This window comes from Bufo gargarizans, chromosome 10 (genome assembly GCF_014858855.1).
Source record: "Bufo gargarizans isolate SCDJY-AF-19 chromosome 10, ASM1485885v1, whole genome shotgun sequence".
NCBI lineage: Eukaryota > Metazoa > Chordata > Amphibia > Anura > Bufonidae > Bufo > Bufo gargarizans.
In genome coordinates, this window is record NC_058089.1 from 45,421,396 (window position 1) to 45,435,941 (window position 14,546).

Here is a 14,546-nt window from a genome sequence, read left to right on the forward strand (position 1 = left end):
TGGCCATACACATTCAGTAGGTGATGGAGTAGGAAATCCATTTGTATAATATGGAGTTGTCTAATCGCCAACAATAACAATCTCATACCCGCCGTTTGACCAGGTATCTGTCCCCCATCTTTACATGTAATAATAAGGAACATTTAAAAAAAAAACGAGTAAGGACCTCAAGTCCAAATGATTATCTATGCTTCTAATAAGCAAGCCGCTACATGTTTGATTGTCTATCGTGATTTGTATGACATCTGCTGGTATAATGGTAACTTTAGTCTCATATGTATGGCCTTGTGTAGTATTATCCCATTTACTCATTACTGTGTATGCGTCTTGTCTTAATCCATCCCAGGTGGCACTTCAGGATTTACAGACAAACTCAAAAATAGCTGCATTGTTACCATATTTTGTGTATGTTGTGAGTGGGGTAAGTATATATATTTGTAGTGATGTCTTACAGTATGTTAGTAATTTAAAGGGGTTCTCCAGGAATGATTTAAAATGGCTGCAGCAAACTGTCCTAGAATATGAGCAGCAGGGGCGTAGATATAGGGGGTGCAGAGGTAGCAATCGCTACCGGGCCCAGGAGTCTGAGGGGCCCAAAGACCCCTGTGTTGCATAAAAAGACACCGGTATTATATCAGTAATTTGGCATGGAGGGGGGTGCCGTTTTAATTTTTGCCTCAGGCAGTACGAAGGCTACGTGCTTCCCTGCCCCTGGCCACAAAGCACTGAGGGAAGGGGGGCCCAAGCTACACTCTTGCACCAGGGCCCATGAGCCTTTAGCTGCACCCCTGATGAGCAGGACTGATTGCCACCACTTGCAGAGCTGCCTAGGAGGATTGCATCATTATCATGGCTGAACAGCCTGACAGGAGTGCTCACTAATATGTTGTATATGTAAGAGCCAGAGTGTAGGGAGGCCTCACCCCCCACTCGCCAGTCCTGCTCACATTTCACCTGGTCATACACGCCCAGCTCCCTGGTGTCTGTGCAAACAAAATCCACTTGATAGGTCAGAAATGCAGGATCGGTGGGAATTAGACCTCTAGAACCGCACTTGCATTTATTACCTATTCAGGGAATAGATGAAAAATACATTAAACTGGAATATTCTGTATTGTCCCAGCTCAAAACAATATTTTTTTTACATTACATTTTTTTTTACTATACAAAACCCATTTAAAAGCAGGCTTGGCAGATATCAAACTATACCGTGAAAAGTGACAAACTGATCATATCTTTAATCTTTTGGGATGACCATTAACCACAGTTTTCCAGTTTGGGCAGAAGGGAGGGCTGATTTAACTGCTCAAATCTCTGAATTATTAGCAGCTAGAGATATGGCCTGGTCTTGTTTGAAAGCTGGCATTCCATGACCGCATTAGCACATCATCAGCAGGAGATATTGACACATTAAAACTCTACAATAAAAAAGTGACGGTTAGGAGGTTAAAACGGCACCATCTGATGGTAGGTCAGGCAAAAATCTCTACTGTTAATTGTCTATTCTTTCCCCCCAATTTTTCCCCCCTAGGTCAAGTCAGTGAGTCATGATCTGGAGCAGCTGAGTCGTCTGTTGCAGTTAGTCCGGTCTCTCCTGTCAAATCCATATCTGTATTTGGGAAGTTACGGCTGCAGTCTCATGCAGAGTGTATTGTACTGTGTAACTGAGCCGCTTGCTGCCTCCATAAACCCACTAAATGACCACTGGACGTTACGAGACTATGGAGCGGGATTACTGAGTTGCATATGGTGAGAGAGAATCGATAATCTAAACGTTTCCACATAGTATGGCAGGTGCAGTGGCGCTTCTCCGAGTGCTCTGCACCTTCCACTTGCATCAGCCCTGCTCTGCATTTGCAGCATGCAGAGTACCGATCCATACAAAGCATATAGGATCCATACTTTGCATGCTGCCAGAACAGAGCCAATGCAAGGGGAAGGTGCAGATCAGTCTGACCTTTCATCTCTAGTGCTTTGTGTGAAGGTTTCGGTAAACCTTTAAGTGCTGTTTCACACGAGCGGATGCCGAGCGTGACATCCGCTCCGTGAATTACAGCCAAGACCCAATGCGGACAGCAGAGACACGGAACATTAACATGACTGATAACGCTCCGTGCCTCTCTGTGATCTCTTTACTACGAAATCACAGTGAGATAAAGTTGTCATTGTGATTTCGTAGTAAAGAGGTCACAGAGCGGCACGGTGCGTTATCAGTCATGTTACTGCTCCGTGCTTCTGCAGTCTGCATCGGGTCTTGGCTGTCATTCACGCAGCGGATGTCACGCACGGCATCCGCTCGTGTGAAACAGCCCTAACTCTTTTGGTTGCTGTTTTAGAAGAAATTGTTCAATGCAGTCATGAACTTAAAAGTATATGTGAGTGAGTGTTCTGGTATTGTATAAAGGGAAATATATAATCAGAAAATAACCAATAGTTTAAATCAAGTTTTTTATGCTGATTGTTTATATAATCCTGCTGTTTTCACACTGGCCACTAAGTCTCATAATATGTGGAGGCTTCCTCTTCTGTAGAAATTTTACTTTTTACCAGTGATCTAAGTATCATCACAAGCAGGATTACAATGGCAGATATCACCTCTGTATAGATATCGCAGGATCCACCATTCACAATAGGTGATGGACACAGCTTTTCTACTTCCTACCTGTGAAGTGATGCTGCACAGGTCACAGAGCAGGTCTAGGAGACTCTCCCATAGAAGCCAATGAGTACCATCCAGTCTAATGTGTCTGTGGCCCTTATGGCAGCTGTAAAGCATATCTCTAAATGCAAACAACAGGTAAAACAAGATGGCTGACCCCGTAATCTTGCCTAGAAAATGGAATAAAATCTACAGATCTCCTGTGGCATTAGGGACTCCGACTTCTGCTCTTTCTTCCCAGTTCAGACTGCAATGTATAAGCAGAAGGAAGTGCACAGAGTGCTGATGATTGCTATTGGGTATCTGACTATTCCTTCATGTTGTATGCCGTCCCAATCCGAGGACAGTGGCAGGTGGGGAGTTTGATTGGGGCAGTACATCTGTCAAGCCGTAACGCGGGTGTCCTAAGGCAAGCTCGGGGAGGACAGAATCCTCCTGTTGAGCTGAAGGTTTTGGATGAATTCTGTCTCCATGTGAAACCACTGCTTGGTGCCTTTGAGCAGAAAAGCTGGGTAAAAGTATAGGGAAATAAATTAATATATGAGGTAATTCTATCTAACGTTCAGCACATTTATAAGCATGGTCAGAAAAGTGGAACTACGGTATACTTGAAAGGCACCAAATGTAAATTATTGTCACAACAAAACTATGTAGCTCCTTAAAAAAAGTCCTGCATGAGGGAAAATTTGTCCTTAAAAGCTATGGACATCTTCAACATAGAAGACAATGATTTTTGCATGTGTTAGAGGTTACCTTCAGTTCAATAGTTGTGCTAAGTTTTGGCCTGCAATCTGTATTCTTTTATGCATTGTCCGACCTTTACTTTGCAGTTTGCAACCTGCTTTTCTTATGTGGGCTTGTCCCTCCAAGTAATACATGGTGGATCGGAGGGAGTCCTGTGTGTCCAGAATGCTGCTTTCGTCACTAGTTCTCTTGTATCAGCAAAACTTCATTCCTGGGCTTCTCAAGCCCTTAAAGGAATTCTCCCATCAGTGTCAGCAACAGACACTGATGCTGAGGGATGTGCCATTCCCCCCTTCCCTGCAGTTTTTCCACCAGGTGCTGACACTGGTATACAGCTATGTTATTCAGTCCCCGCCTTCTTCTGTAAACTGCATTGTGTGCTTTCCTCTCAGTCTGCAGAATTTTCTGCTCTCCCTGATAACCTGGATGCTTTCCCCCTCTCCACAATCTGATCTGCTGTATACTTCCCCCTCTTTGCTGCTATCTCTAACACTAAGAGGAAGGGAGGGAGATAGAGGAGAGAGCCAGAACAGGTAGGATCAGCGTGCTTTTTGTAGTTAAAGTGGTTGTCCAACTTTCAAGTGCTTTTTAATAACCACACTTTCCCCTCAGTGGGACCTGTAAAGTGAAGCATACTTATCTGCTCTCCAACACTTGCATCCAGCTCACTGCTGTCTTCACTGCTCTTTGGTCCCGCAAGTAAACATTTGGTGCAAATGGGGTTCATATGTGCTGCTGCAGCCAAAGACTGGCCACAGCAGTGACAGTGACCCCTGTCTGTTCGGGAGGTTTGCATGCAGTGAATGAAGCGCAGTGAAGACAGCAGGTGACCAACTGAACGTCATGGAGCAGGTAAGTATGCTTCCCTTCACAGGTCCCACTGGTGGGGGGTTATTTAAAAAGGATGGCTATGTGACGGAGTCATCAAACTCTACAGCAGTAACTTTATTAACAAATACTATTTAGAAGGGTCTTCAGTTTAATTAAAGGAAGCATGCATGTTCGCTTCTGAAAACTGGGTGTCCATGAGACCCCACACTAGAACTAAAAGTTAGTGACAGGCTGCCTTAACCACATTTACACAGAATATTTGTTTGCAGGACTGTTTATGTGTTCTCAGTACCAAGTAGATTGCTGTAAAACTAGAGTCTGTAGACCGAGAATTTTAGTGCATGTTTTTAGTTTTCACAGTTTAGGCTGTTTGTCTGCATTGTGGTAGCTGTTAAAAATGGAAACCGTGGCGCATTGCACAATTGTACTGTACGGCCATCATTAAGAGTACTTTCACACTAGCAATTAAGTTTTCCGGTATTGAGTTCCGTCATAGGGGCTCAATACCGGAAAAAGAGAAAATTCAGTTTTGTCCCCATTTTTTTTGTCAATGGGGACCAAACTGAACTGAACAGAACGGAATGCTCCAAAATGCATTCCGTTCCGTTTAGTTGCATTCCCAGACCGGAGAGCAAACCGCAACATGTTGTAGTTTGCTTTCTGTCCTGGGATGTGGATGCAAGACTGATCGGTAATGACCCCAATGCAAGTCAATGGGGACGGATCCGTTTTCTCTGCCACAATAGGAAACTGATCCGTCCCCCATTGACTTTAAATGGAGTTAATGACGGATCCATCTTGGCTATGTTATAGATATGTTAAAGATAATACAACCGGATCCATTCATAACGGATGCAGATGGTTGTATTATAACTAACGGAAGCGTTTTTGCTGAACCCTGCCGGATCCAGCAAAAACGCTAGTGTGAAAGTACCTGAACTTATAATGAGTCCATCGTCATGGTGTTTGTCACTTGCATGCAGTGCTATTTTTTGTCCAATGTGACAGAATCTTTTAACATAGACTCATTGTAGAGCTTTTAGCCACAAATACTTATAATTTTATTATATTTTTTGTAATCTTCAGGACACATCGGGACTTGGAAGGTTCACTGTATACACAGGTTTTGCAATCTCTGCAAAAAGTTTTGGGAGACCCTGTCCGCCCTTTGTGCTCCCATTATGGTGCTGTGGTTGGTCTCCATGCCCTAGGCTGGAAGGTAAGTTGTTGTAGCATGGCTTGTGATCTTTTCATTATATAAGGATGGATGCATAGTTCAGTATGTAAGGTAAAGGCTGGTCACAACTTGAATGCTAACTTTTCTCATTCAGGCAGTGGAACAGGTGTTGTACCCTTTACTACCAACTTACTGGTCTGGATTGCAAACCGTGCTAGATGATCACTCCATGTCCAATGCACAGGTTAAGGCGGATGGCCATAAAGTCTATGGAGCCATTCTAGTAAGTAGACAAAGGTGAAATAACATATTGCAGTAAGGTTGAATATTTGACAATAGTTTATTTTAAGTTGATTTATAAGTGTTTAGAGAAACATGATTACTTTCTTCACAAATCTCCACCACACCTTTCTATGGCTTGTACCTGGTTTTAGACCTTAAAGGGGTTATCCATTATCATAAAAAGCCCCCCCATGTGCCGGGCCCCTCACAGGGAATATACTTACCCCGCTCCTGGTCCCAGCGCCAGCGCTGCTGCTTCTCCCTGTACACAGATGAAAACATCTGGTGTCGGGGGAGCAGCCAATGGCAGACGGGGACGAGCCTCCCTAGCATTGCGGATGACGCTAGGGAGGCTCGTCCCCACCTGCCATTGGCTGCTCCCCCGACACCAGATGTTATATATAGATCTCGCTGTATAGATGTGTTCGTTTTTGGATAGTGTTCAGATTTTTTTTTCCTGGAGTAAATTTTGATCGTCAAATGTTTATCATTTTTCAAGGGTACAAGGTAACAATAATTCCATAGTCATATGAGATTACAGTGTACAGATTTCGGATCTCTGATGCAAGTCACTCAGATCATAGTGCAACATTGACATATGGGACTATAGTGATACAGGAACATTAAGAGCAGTGAAAGCAGTTAATAATGTCCCCATTGCATCCTTGTTTTTATGGAAGTGGTAGTTTATTTCAATAGACTGGGATACAAGAAAGATAATAGAAAAGCTTTAAGCAAAATATAACATAAGTGAACAAAAGCAACAACAGTAACAGAGCACTCTCGGTTCTGGCGTTTAAGGTGGGCTCTTCTATGGGTCGGATACAACTGCATTAGAGGAGGACAGCCAAATCTGCCACGTAGAGGCAAACTTGGAGTGTTTGTGATTCATAAGGGCTATCATTTTTTTATGGGTGCAGGTAGTATATACCATCGCCACCACTTCTTGGATGAGTTGCAGGGGATTTCCAGTATCTCATGATGGGTAGTTTTGTGGAGAGCAAAACATGTGCTATTACTGTACGTAGGTGTGTTGGGAAGTCCATAATGCCAAGAAGAAGAAAGGCTAATGCCTTTGATCTGAATCTTAGAGACAGAGCATATGAGCTGGAAGCTAGCCAGACCAGACTACATGAAATAGTGACCCCCTGCCTCCACATCCTCTCCAGCAGAGATTTGAGGAGCCAGGATATATGTAGCTCAGTTTTTCAGTGGTAAGATACCACCTAAGGGCCGTTTTTATGACCGCTTTGTAGTGGGAGACACAAGTTAAGGTCCATTCACACGTCTGCAAAATGGGTCTGCATCCTTTCCGCAATTTTGCGGAACAGGTGCGGACCCATTCATTTTCAGTGGGGTCGGAATGTGCTGTCCGCATCTGCACTTTTTTTCTGCAAAAAAATAGAAGATGTCCTATTCTTGTCCACAATTGCGGACAAGAAAGGGCATTTCTCACCCATTTCCTTGGGGGACACAGGACACTTTGGGTATAGCTCAGCTCCCTAGGAGGCGTGACACTAAGTGAAAACACTAAGTGCTCCAGGACTCACTCCACATCGAGGACAGGATGCACCAGGTCTAACTCCTATCTTGAACAGAAATGCCGGAGTCCTGTACACCCGGTGGATAAGAAACAGTTGGGACATGCGTTGGCCTTCACAGAGCGAAGCTGAGATAGCTGAGGTGTCAATGCCAATAGCGACTTCCACTGCTCCTCTGTTATTGGTCCAACCTCCCCCTCCCATTTATACTTGACGGAATTAATCCACTCGAGGAGTTACCCGTGAGGATTTGTTGAGACAGTGGGACTGTCGTACACTTAAGGCTGCTTTCACACTAGCGTTCGTTGGTCCGCTCGTGAGCTCCGTTTGAAGGGGCTCACGAGCGGACCCGAACGCCTCCGTCCAGCCCTGATGCAGTCTGAATGGATGCGGATCCGCTCAGACTGCATCAGTCTGGCGGCGTTCAGCCTCCGCTCCGCTCGCCTCCGCACGGACAGGCGGACAGCTGAACGCTGCTTGCAGCGTTCGGGTGTCCGCCTGGCCGTGCGGAGGCGTGCGGATCCGTTCAGACTTACAATGTAAGTCAATGGGAACGGATCCGCTTGAAGATGTCACCATATGGCTCAATCTTCAAGCGGATCCGTCCCCCATTGACTTTACATTGAAAGTCTGAACGGATCCGCGCAGGCTACTTGCGCACTTGCGAAATTTTTTAAAGTTATTAATGCAGACGGATCCGTACTGAACGGAGCCTCCGTCTGCATTAATATGATCGGATCCGTTCAGAACGGATCCGATCAAGCGCAAGTGTGAAAGTAGCCTAAGTGACATAGATTTCGCCTGAACCTGAAAAGCGTGTCTTAGCTGCAAAATCTGATAAAAGGCTGTATGAGGAAGAGCAAACTCATTTCTAGGTTGCTCAAAGGACTTAAACTCACCATCTTTTTGCAGCTGATTTAAGAATTTCACACCTTTACGGTCCCAAGGCGAAATATTTCAGGCAGCTGGGGATTTTTCCACACAGGAGTGACCTGGGTGAAACCCTGTACAGACAACAGTACGCGACACCTCTGTCAGACTTTATATATCATACTGAGTGTAGGGTATCCCGCTATCTTATCAGAGAGACCACTATGTTCCAGCAAAGCTATCTGAATCATGGGCTATGAAATATGCCATCAGCCGGGCAGACGCAACGTCCCCAGGAGTCCTTCCCCACCCCCTCAGCTGCTGCAGCTGTGAAGATATATAGTATAGCCAGGAGTTAGGGATAGAGAGCCCCCCCCCTGCCTTTTTCCCTCTCTGCAAAGTATCTAGTCGGATCCTAGCTGTTTTATTGCGCCAAATCAGACTTTTAAATAGTCTATCTATTCTAAGAAAGATCCAGCGAGGTATCTATACCGTGGAATTATGCAGGACATAAATGAGTTTTGGCATAAGAACCATTTTAAGGAGTTTACACCTACCAATTTCTGACATTGGGAGTTTGCACCACGCCTTAATTTTTTCAGACATGATGCCCAGGAGCGGCTCCATATTATTTTTCACGTAATGCTCCAGGTTCATTGAGACCACTATTCCCAGAGATTTGAATTGATGAGCAATCTGCAGCTGAGTGGACCGAAGGAAGAAATCAACAGGGAACACCTCTAGCGGCAACAGAGTAGATTTATCCCAATTAATACGAAGACCAGACCTGTCACCAAAAGCCTTTATGAGGGACATAATAGGTTCTAGCGCCTTCTCTATATTCCCCACATATATGAGCATGTCGTCAGCGTAGAGAGATGCCCACTCTTCCCCAGCTCTTATAGGAAATCCTACAATTTTGTCTGAAGAACGGAGTAGACATGCCAGCGGCTCAATCGCAATGGCAAATGAGAGGGGATAGCGGTCATCCCTGACTCGTCACCCTGCCCAGTTTAAATGCCTCTGATATACCTCCATTAGCTCTAATCCTAGCTGTGGGGCCCGGTATAGTAATTTAACCCAAGAGATAAAGGTTTTCCCAAAGCCCATGACTCGTAGCACTGCCCAAAGATGGTTCCATTCTACACTATCAAAGGCCTTGGCCGCATCTAGGGAAAGTATGGCCTGTCCTCCATACGATTCTGCCCTCCTGAATATTAAGAAAGAGTCTTCTAAGGTTTACTGAGGTGGATTTATCAGGCATGAATCCCGCTTGATCACTATGTATAATGGTCGAGATGACTGTAATCGATTCGCTAGGACTTTAGCTAAAATCTTAACCTCAGAAGTCAATAGTGAGATTGGCCTATACGAGTCAGGGAGGTTGGGATCTTTTCCAGGCTTGGGCAGTACAACAATTATGGCCTCCTTCATGGAAGCAGGCATTTCTCCTGTTAGAAAGGCATCAATAAATACAGATGGCAATTGGGGCAATAGGACACTGCTATATTTCTTTAAAAAACTCAGCTGGCAAGCCATCTATTCCAGGGGCCTTTTCATTTGGGAAGGATTTGAGCACTAATTCTAACTCGTAACGTCAAGGGCCAGTCTAGATAGGCCACACTCTCCGCAGAGAGCCGTGGAACACTAATCCCACCGAGATATTCAGTAATATTAGAGGAATCGACTGTAAGCTTTGTTCTATACAGGGATTCAAAATATGTATGAAATACTTCCAATATATCTGCGTCTGACGTAACCACAGATCCATCAGTTCCTCGCATAGACAATATTTTTTAAAGCCCATCTTGCGTCTTGACAACTCTGGCAAAAAATCTACCAGAACTTTCCCCCGCTTCAAAATACCTTTGTTTCAGAAAGAAACGTTTATGATCCGTAGTGTGAAGGAAATGTTGCTTTAAACCTGCCTATGCTGCTATAAATGACTACTTGGGTACTTGAGGGGTGGTTAACAAACCTCTCCTCTGTTTCTACGACTAGAGCCTGAAGTCTTTTTTTAGTTTCCCTGGATTTCGTTTTATGACAACCGTTGAATGTAAAGACCCCGGATAAATGCCTTGCACGTACCCCACACTACCCCAAGAGGCGCCGACCCCGTATTAGTAGCGAAGAATTCCCTAATCTCCTCTTCAATACCTGTATCCCCCATCTACCAGCTGCAGCCAGAAAGGGTTAAGTCTCCACGTACCAACTCCAAAAGAATGCCGGACACCTAACTGAAGCTCCACATAAATAGGGGAATGGTCAGATAGACTTCTGGGCAAATACGTAGCCTCCACCACGAGAGACAATACATCAAGGGTCCCTATAGTCAAATAAATCCTAGACAGTGAATGATGGGAGCTGGAGAAGCATGGGAACTGGCGCACATTTGGATTTCTCACCCGCCATATGTCATGCAGGTCCAATTCCCGCAGTACAGTGGCAAAGTTAGTGTCTCTGCCCTATCCAGCCGTGCAGAAGTCAGGTATTAAAGTCGGCCACTATTAGCAGGGGACACTGAGAGAGCCCCTCAACGTATACTATAATCTCCTTCAACACTTCACTACTATAAGGGGGAGGAATATACACTGCCACTAAAACAAAGGAGAAATAATTACATGTACAATGTAAGCACACATACCTTCCTGCAGAATCTATATGGGACGAATGACAGACAAACGACATAGATCTGTGCACGAGAACACTTACACCCCTGGAATGCGTGGAAAACGTGGAGTGGTAAGAACCCATCCATGGTTTGTGTATGACATAGGTATTAGTAGGAATCAGATGCGTCTGATAAACATATTATTGCAGGCTGGAAACGTTGTAGCGCTAAAAACATCGCAGCTCACTTTGTTGGGTCCCCTAAGCCCCTTATGTTCCATCCTACTATTTTAAGCCTATAAGCCATACTTCTCAGAATTGCATGTAGTGACAAGGGGTACCTCCCGTATACTTAGGTCACCCCTCCGCCATTTCCACTCAGACCCAATATGTCTCATACCCGCCTCATTGCCAGACCCACCCAATCCCTACCCCCATAATACAACCATAAACAGTAATACAGCTTCAAAGGATGAGTTCCATAAAGGAGGTAACCCAACACTTAAAATAACAAGTAGGGCGAAAATATACCCTGTAGCCGGGCACCCATACGTCAAAGTAACAGTCAAAAACATAAGAACAGATCAGATACTATATTTTTTTTAAAGGCTTTATTTTTCCATTTACACAGAAATAAACTAACTTTTTAAATAGGGGAACAACCCCCTCAACAAGGTATAACCGACAGGCAAAATAATAGGATTACATGTAGACAATGTGTCTGCAAATGCAAAGGTTATAATGTAATTCACATCAGTCATAAAGCATAATTATTATCATGAAGTCGAATTGTTCTATTAAGACCTGTCTCCATTCACGCACACATTCATACTGGCAGTGACCTGGACATCTCAAAACTCTTCCTGCCCCATTACACGGTGACCAAGTTTGCACTCAGCCAACTACCCCAGATTTTTCCGGTATGCCCCTAGCTTCGTAAGTTAGCTTGTATACTGATAATGTGGCATTAATAAGCTGGATCAAAGGAGACAATGTTGTTGTTGTTTTTTTGGGGGGGGGGGGGGGGGGCTTCCGGTTTAGCAGAATTGACTTTCTTGCATAAAACATCTGCAGCCTATAAAGGATTTTGGTATGTTTAGTCGGAATAATATAATTGACAAGACCTAGCAGACTAACTTCAGGTGTTATAACTGCTGGGAGCCCCAGACGAGCATCCAGATAGTCATGTACTTGCGTCCAGAATTCAGCAATGACCGGACGCTCCCATACCATGTGTAGTAGGGTCTCCATGCCATTATCACATCTTGTACACGTATCTGAAGCAAGTTTATGCATGCGTACCAATCTCACTGGGGTATAGTAGACTCTGTGTAACCATTTCGTCTGAATCAGCCGATCCCGTGCACAAATCACCGTCCCCCTCCAGGAGGCCGGCAGCTCCAATGCAGGAATATCAGCCCTCCATTTGAGAAAAGCCCTTGCCATCAGCGAAGGTCAGGAGGATAGAAGGAAAGCGTAAAAAGATGACACCATTTTAGTATGGTTTGCCCGTCTGGCAACTTTCTCTACTGCATTATAGTCTAGCCTCAAAGGACCAGCCCCAAACTGGGATTCGCAAGCATGTCTCAGTTGAAAAAATCTAAAGAGAGATGCTTGTGGTAAGTAGTATTCTGTTTGCAAGGTTGAGAAAGTTTAAAAAAAACAGTCTTCATACACTTGTCAGGTATGTAACGCCCTTTTGCGGCCAGAACTTAAAATCAGGCAGAGAATTTAGTTCCACCAGTTTGGGATTTCCCCACAAGGGCATCACTGGGGATAGTATATTGCTTCCCTCTCCATCCCCACCCCCGCAAAAGTATTCCATGCATTGATCTTCCCCGCCATTAATGAAGTAAAATGTTTAACCGGGTACTTCCCTGCTCTGTACACTAAGTTCGTCATAGCTTCATACGACCCCATAAGAGCCGCCTCCAATACCACCACCGGGTTATAAGGGTCTGCCTTAATCCACCAAGCAGCATAATTTAGTTGTGTCGCAGTGTAGTATAGATACATATCCGGTGTGCCAGGCCACCTCTCTCATTAGTAGCTTCCAAAGTATCCCAAGCTATGCGAGGAACGGAATTATTCCATAAAAAGGGTGTTAGTAAGCGGTCTAGGGTCTGAAAATGAGATTTCTGCAAAGTTAAAGGGGTTGCTCTATATATGTACAGTAGCTTGGGAAGAAGGATCATTTTAAATATATTAATGCGCCCTATCAGTGATAGTGGTAGCGCCTCCCAAGCTTTCAGTTTTTGCAAAACATATTTAACTACCGGGTTTATGTTTAAATCTATAAACTGGGTGACGTCTTTATGTATGACTATCCCCAGGTAAGTGAAGTTACTCACCACCTGAACTGACGAGGGGACAACTCATCAACCAAATATAATGCCGATTTGGCCCAATTGACCCGTAATCCTGAAAATGTTCCATATAAATCCACTATTTCTAGTAAAGCTTCCAAGGAATGGCCTACATCTCCCAAGTATATCAGCATAAGTATAAATTGTATTGTCTTTGAGCTAATAACCAGAGTAAATGATGCTCTGGCGTGGGGTCATCTATATATGCTTTTTCTGCAACATCTAATTTCCCCTCTGATTTCACCCGCGAAGAGAGCAGTTCCATCCTATGTGTTGCTAACGCCGCTTTTAGTACCCCCTCAAGACAGCCTTGCTTGCGTCCCATACCACCAGTGGATTGGAGGAGCCTTCATTAACTTCCCAATATGTTGAAATAGCTTCCCTGCACGCCACTCCCACAGGAAGGACGTCTAGCTGCTTTGGATTCAAGTAGAACGCGGCCTACTGCTCAGCAATGTAAGGACTATCTGCAAGGGTGCATGGTCTGAAATACCCCTTTGGCAAATACTCTGCAGCCTTCACCCATAAAAGCCCCCCTGATTTGTAAAGGCCAGATCTATACAGGACAATGCATTAACAGAGGTCGAGTGACAGGAGTATTGCTTTGTATTAGGGTATAAGTTCCTCCATATCTCCGTCAAGTGATGTTCTTGCGCCCAATATAGTAAAGCGGGGTTATGTCTGGGAGAAGGCCTAAGTCTATCAAGATTGCTATCTAGCGTGGCATTAAAGTCACCCAATATGAACAAGGGAGCTGCAGGGCATGATTTGATCAACCACTTCCCTCTCGAACGGTGGGGGTACATAAATACCTACTATTGAGACGTCACAACCTCTGTTAGCCTGCAGCAGTACATATTTCCCTGCCAGATCAATGTGCACAGACATCAGCCGGAATGGAAGAGTCTTACTGACCAGTATGGAAACTCCTCTAGTGTAGTTAGAATAAGTTGCATGATAAACAGATCCCACCCATGGTCTTTTGACCCCGGAGATGAGTTTCCTGAAAAATAAGAACATCTGGGTTATACTTCTTAATGTAATTAAACACTAGCGCTCTTTTAACTTTGTCATTGAGTCCCCGGACATTCCAGGAAATTAGCTTACATATAGCCATTGTTGCTTATATATCCCCTTCTCCTCCAGTGTCACTGCCCCATTAACACACACACACATTCCAACTTGTATCTAAAGTAGAACATCCCAATCTGCACCCACCCTGCCCAGACATCCCCCAACTCGTCTAAGCTTCTAAATCCCTAACCTACCAATCCTTTTAGTGTAAACTAAGGAAGACACAGTCTGCCTAAAAAAAAACTAAGACATAATATAAGACCTAAGTCCCTCAAAACTATTCAAAAGAGAGTGATAACTCTGAACTGAGATTAACCCCTGTCAGTACCAAAACTTCCTGGTATTACTATACTATCCTGCTATCTGCGTGTAGGATCATATCTGTCCCGCAA

General features: G+C 44.4%; 1 protein-coding gene across 1 annotated transcript in view; it reads left to right on the forward strand.

Moving 5' to 3' along the window:
* TAF6L (TATA-box binding protein associated factor 6 like) overlaps positions 1-14,546 on the forward strand; it is a 49,395-nt gene that overhangs the window by 20,906 nt on the left and 13,943 nt on the right. Inside the window, exons 7-10 of the mRNA XM_044269803.1 lie at positions 347-421; positions 1,532-1,749; positions 5,321-5,453; positions 5,566-5,694. Coding sequence (XP_044125738.1) covers positions 347-421; positions 1,532-1,749; positions 5,321-5,453; positions 5,566-5,694 — 555 coding nt within the window. The remainder of the gene's footprint in view (positions 1-346; positions 422-1,531; positions 1,750-5,320; positions 5,454-5,565; positions 5,695-14,546) is intronic.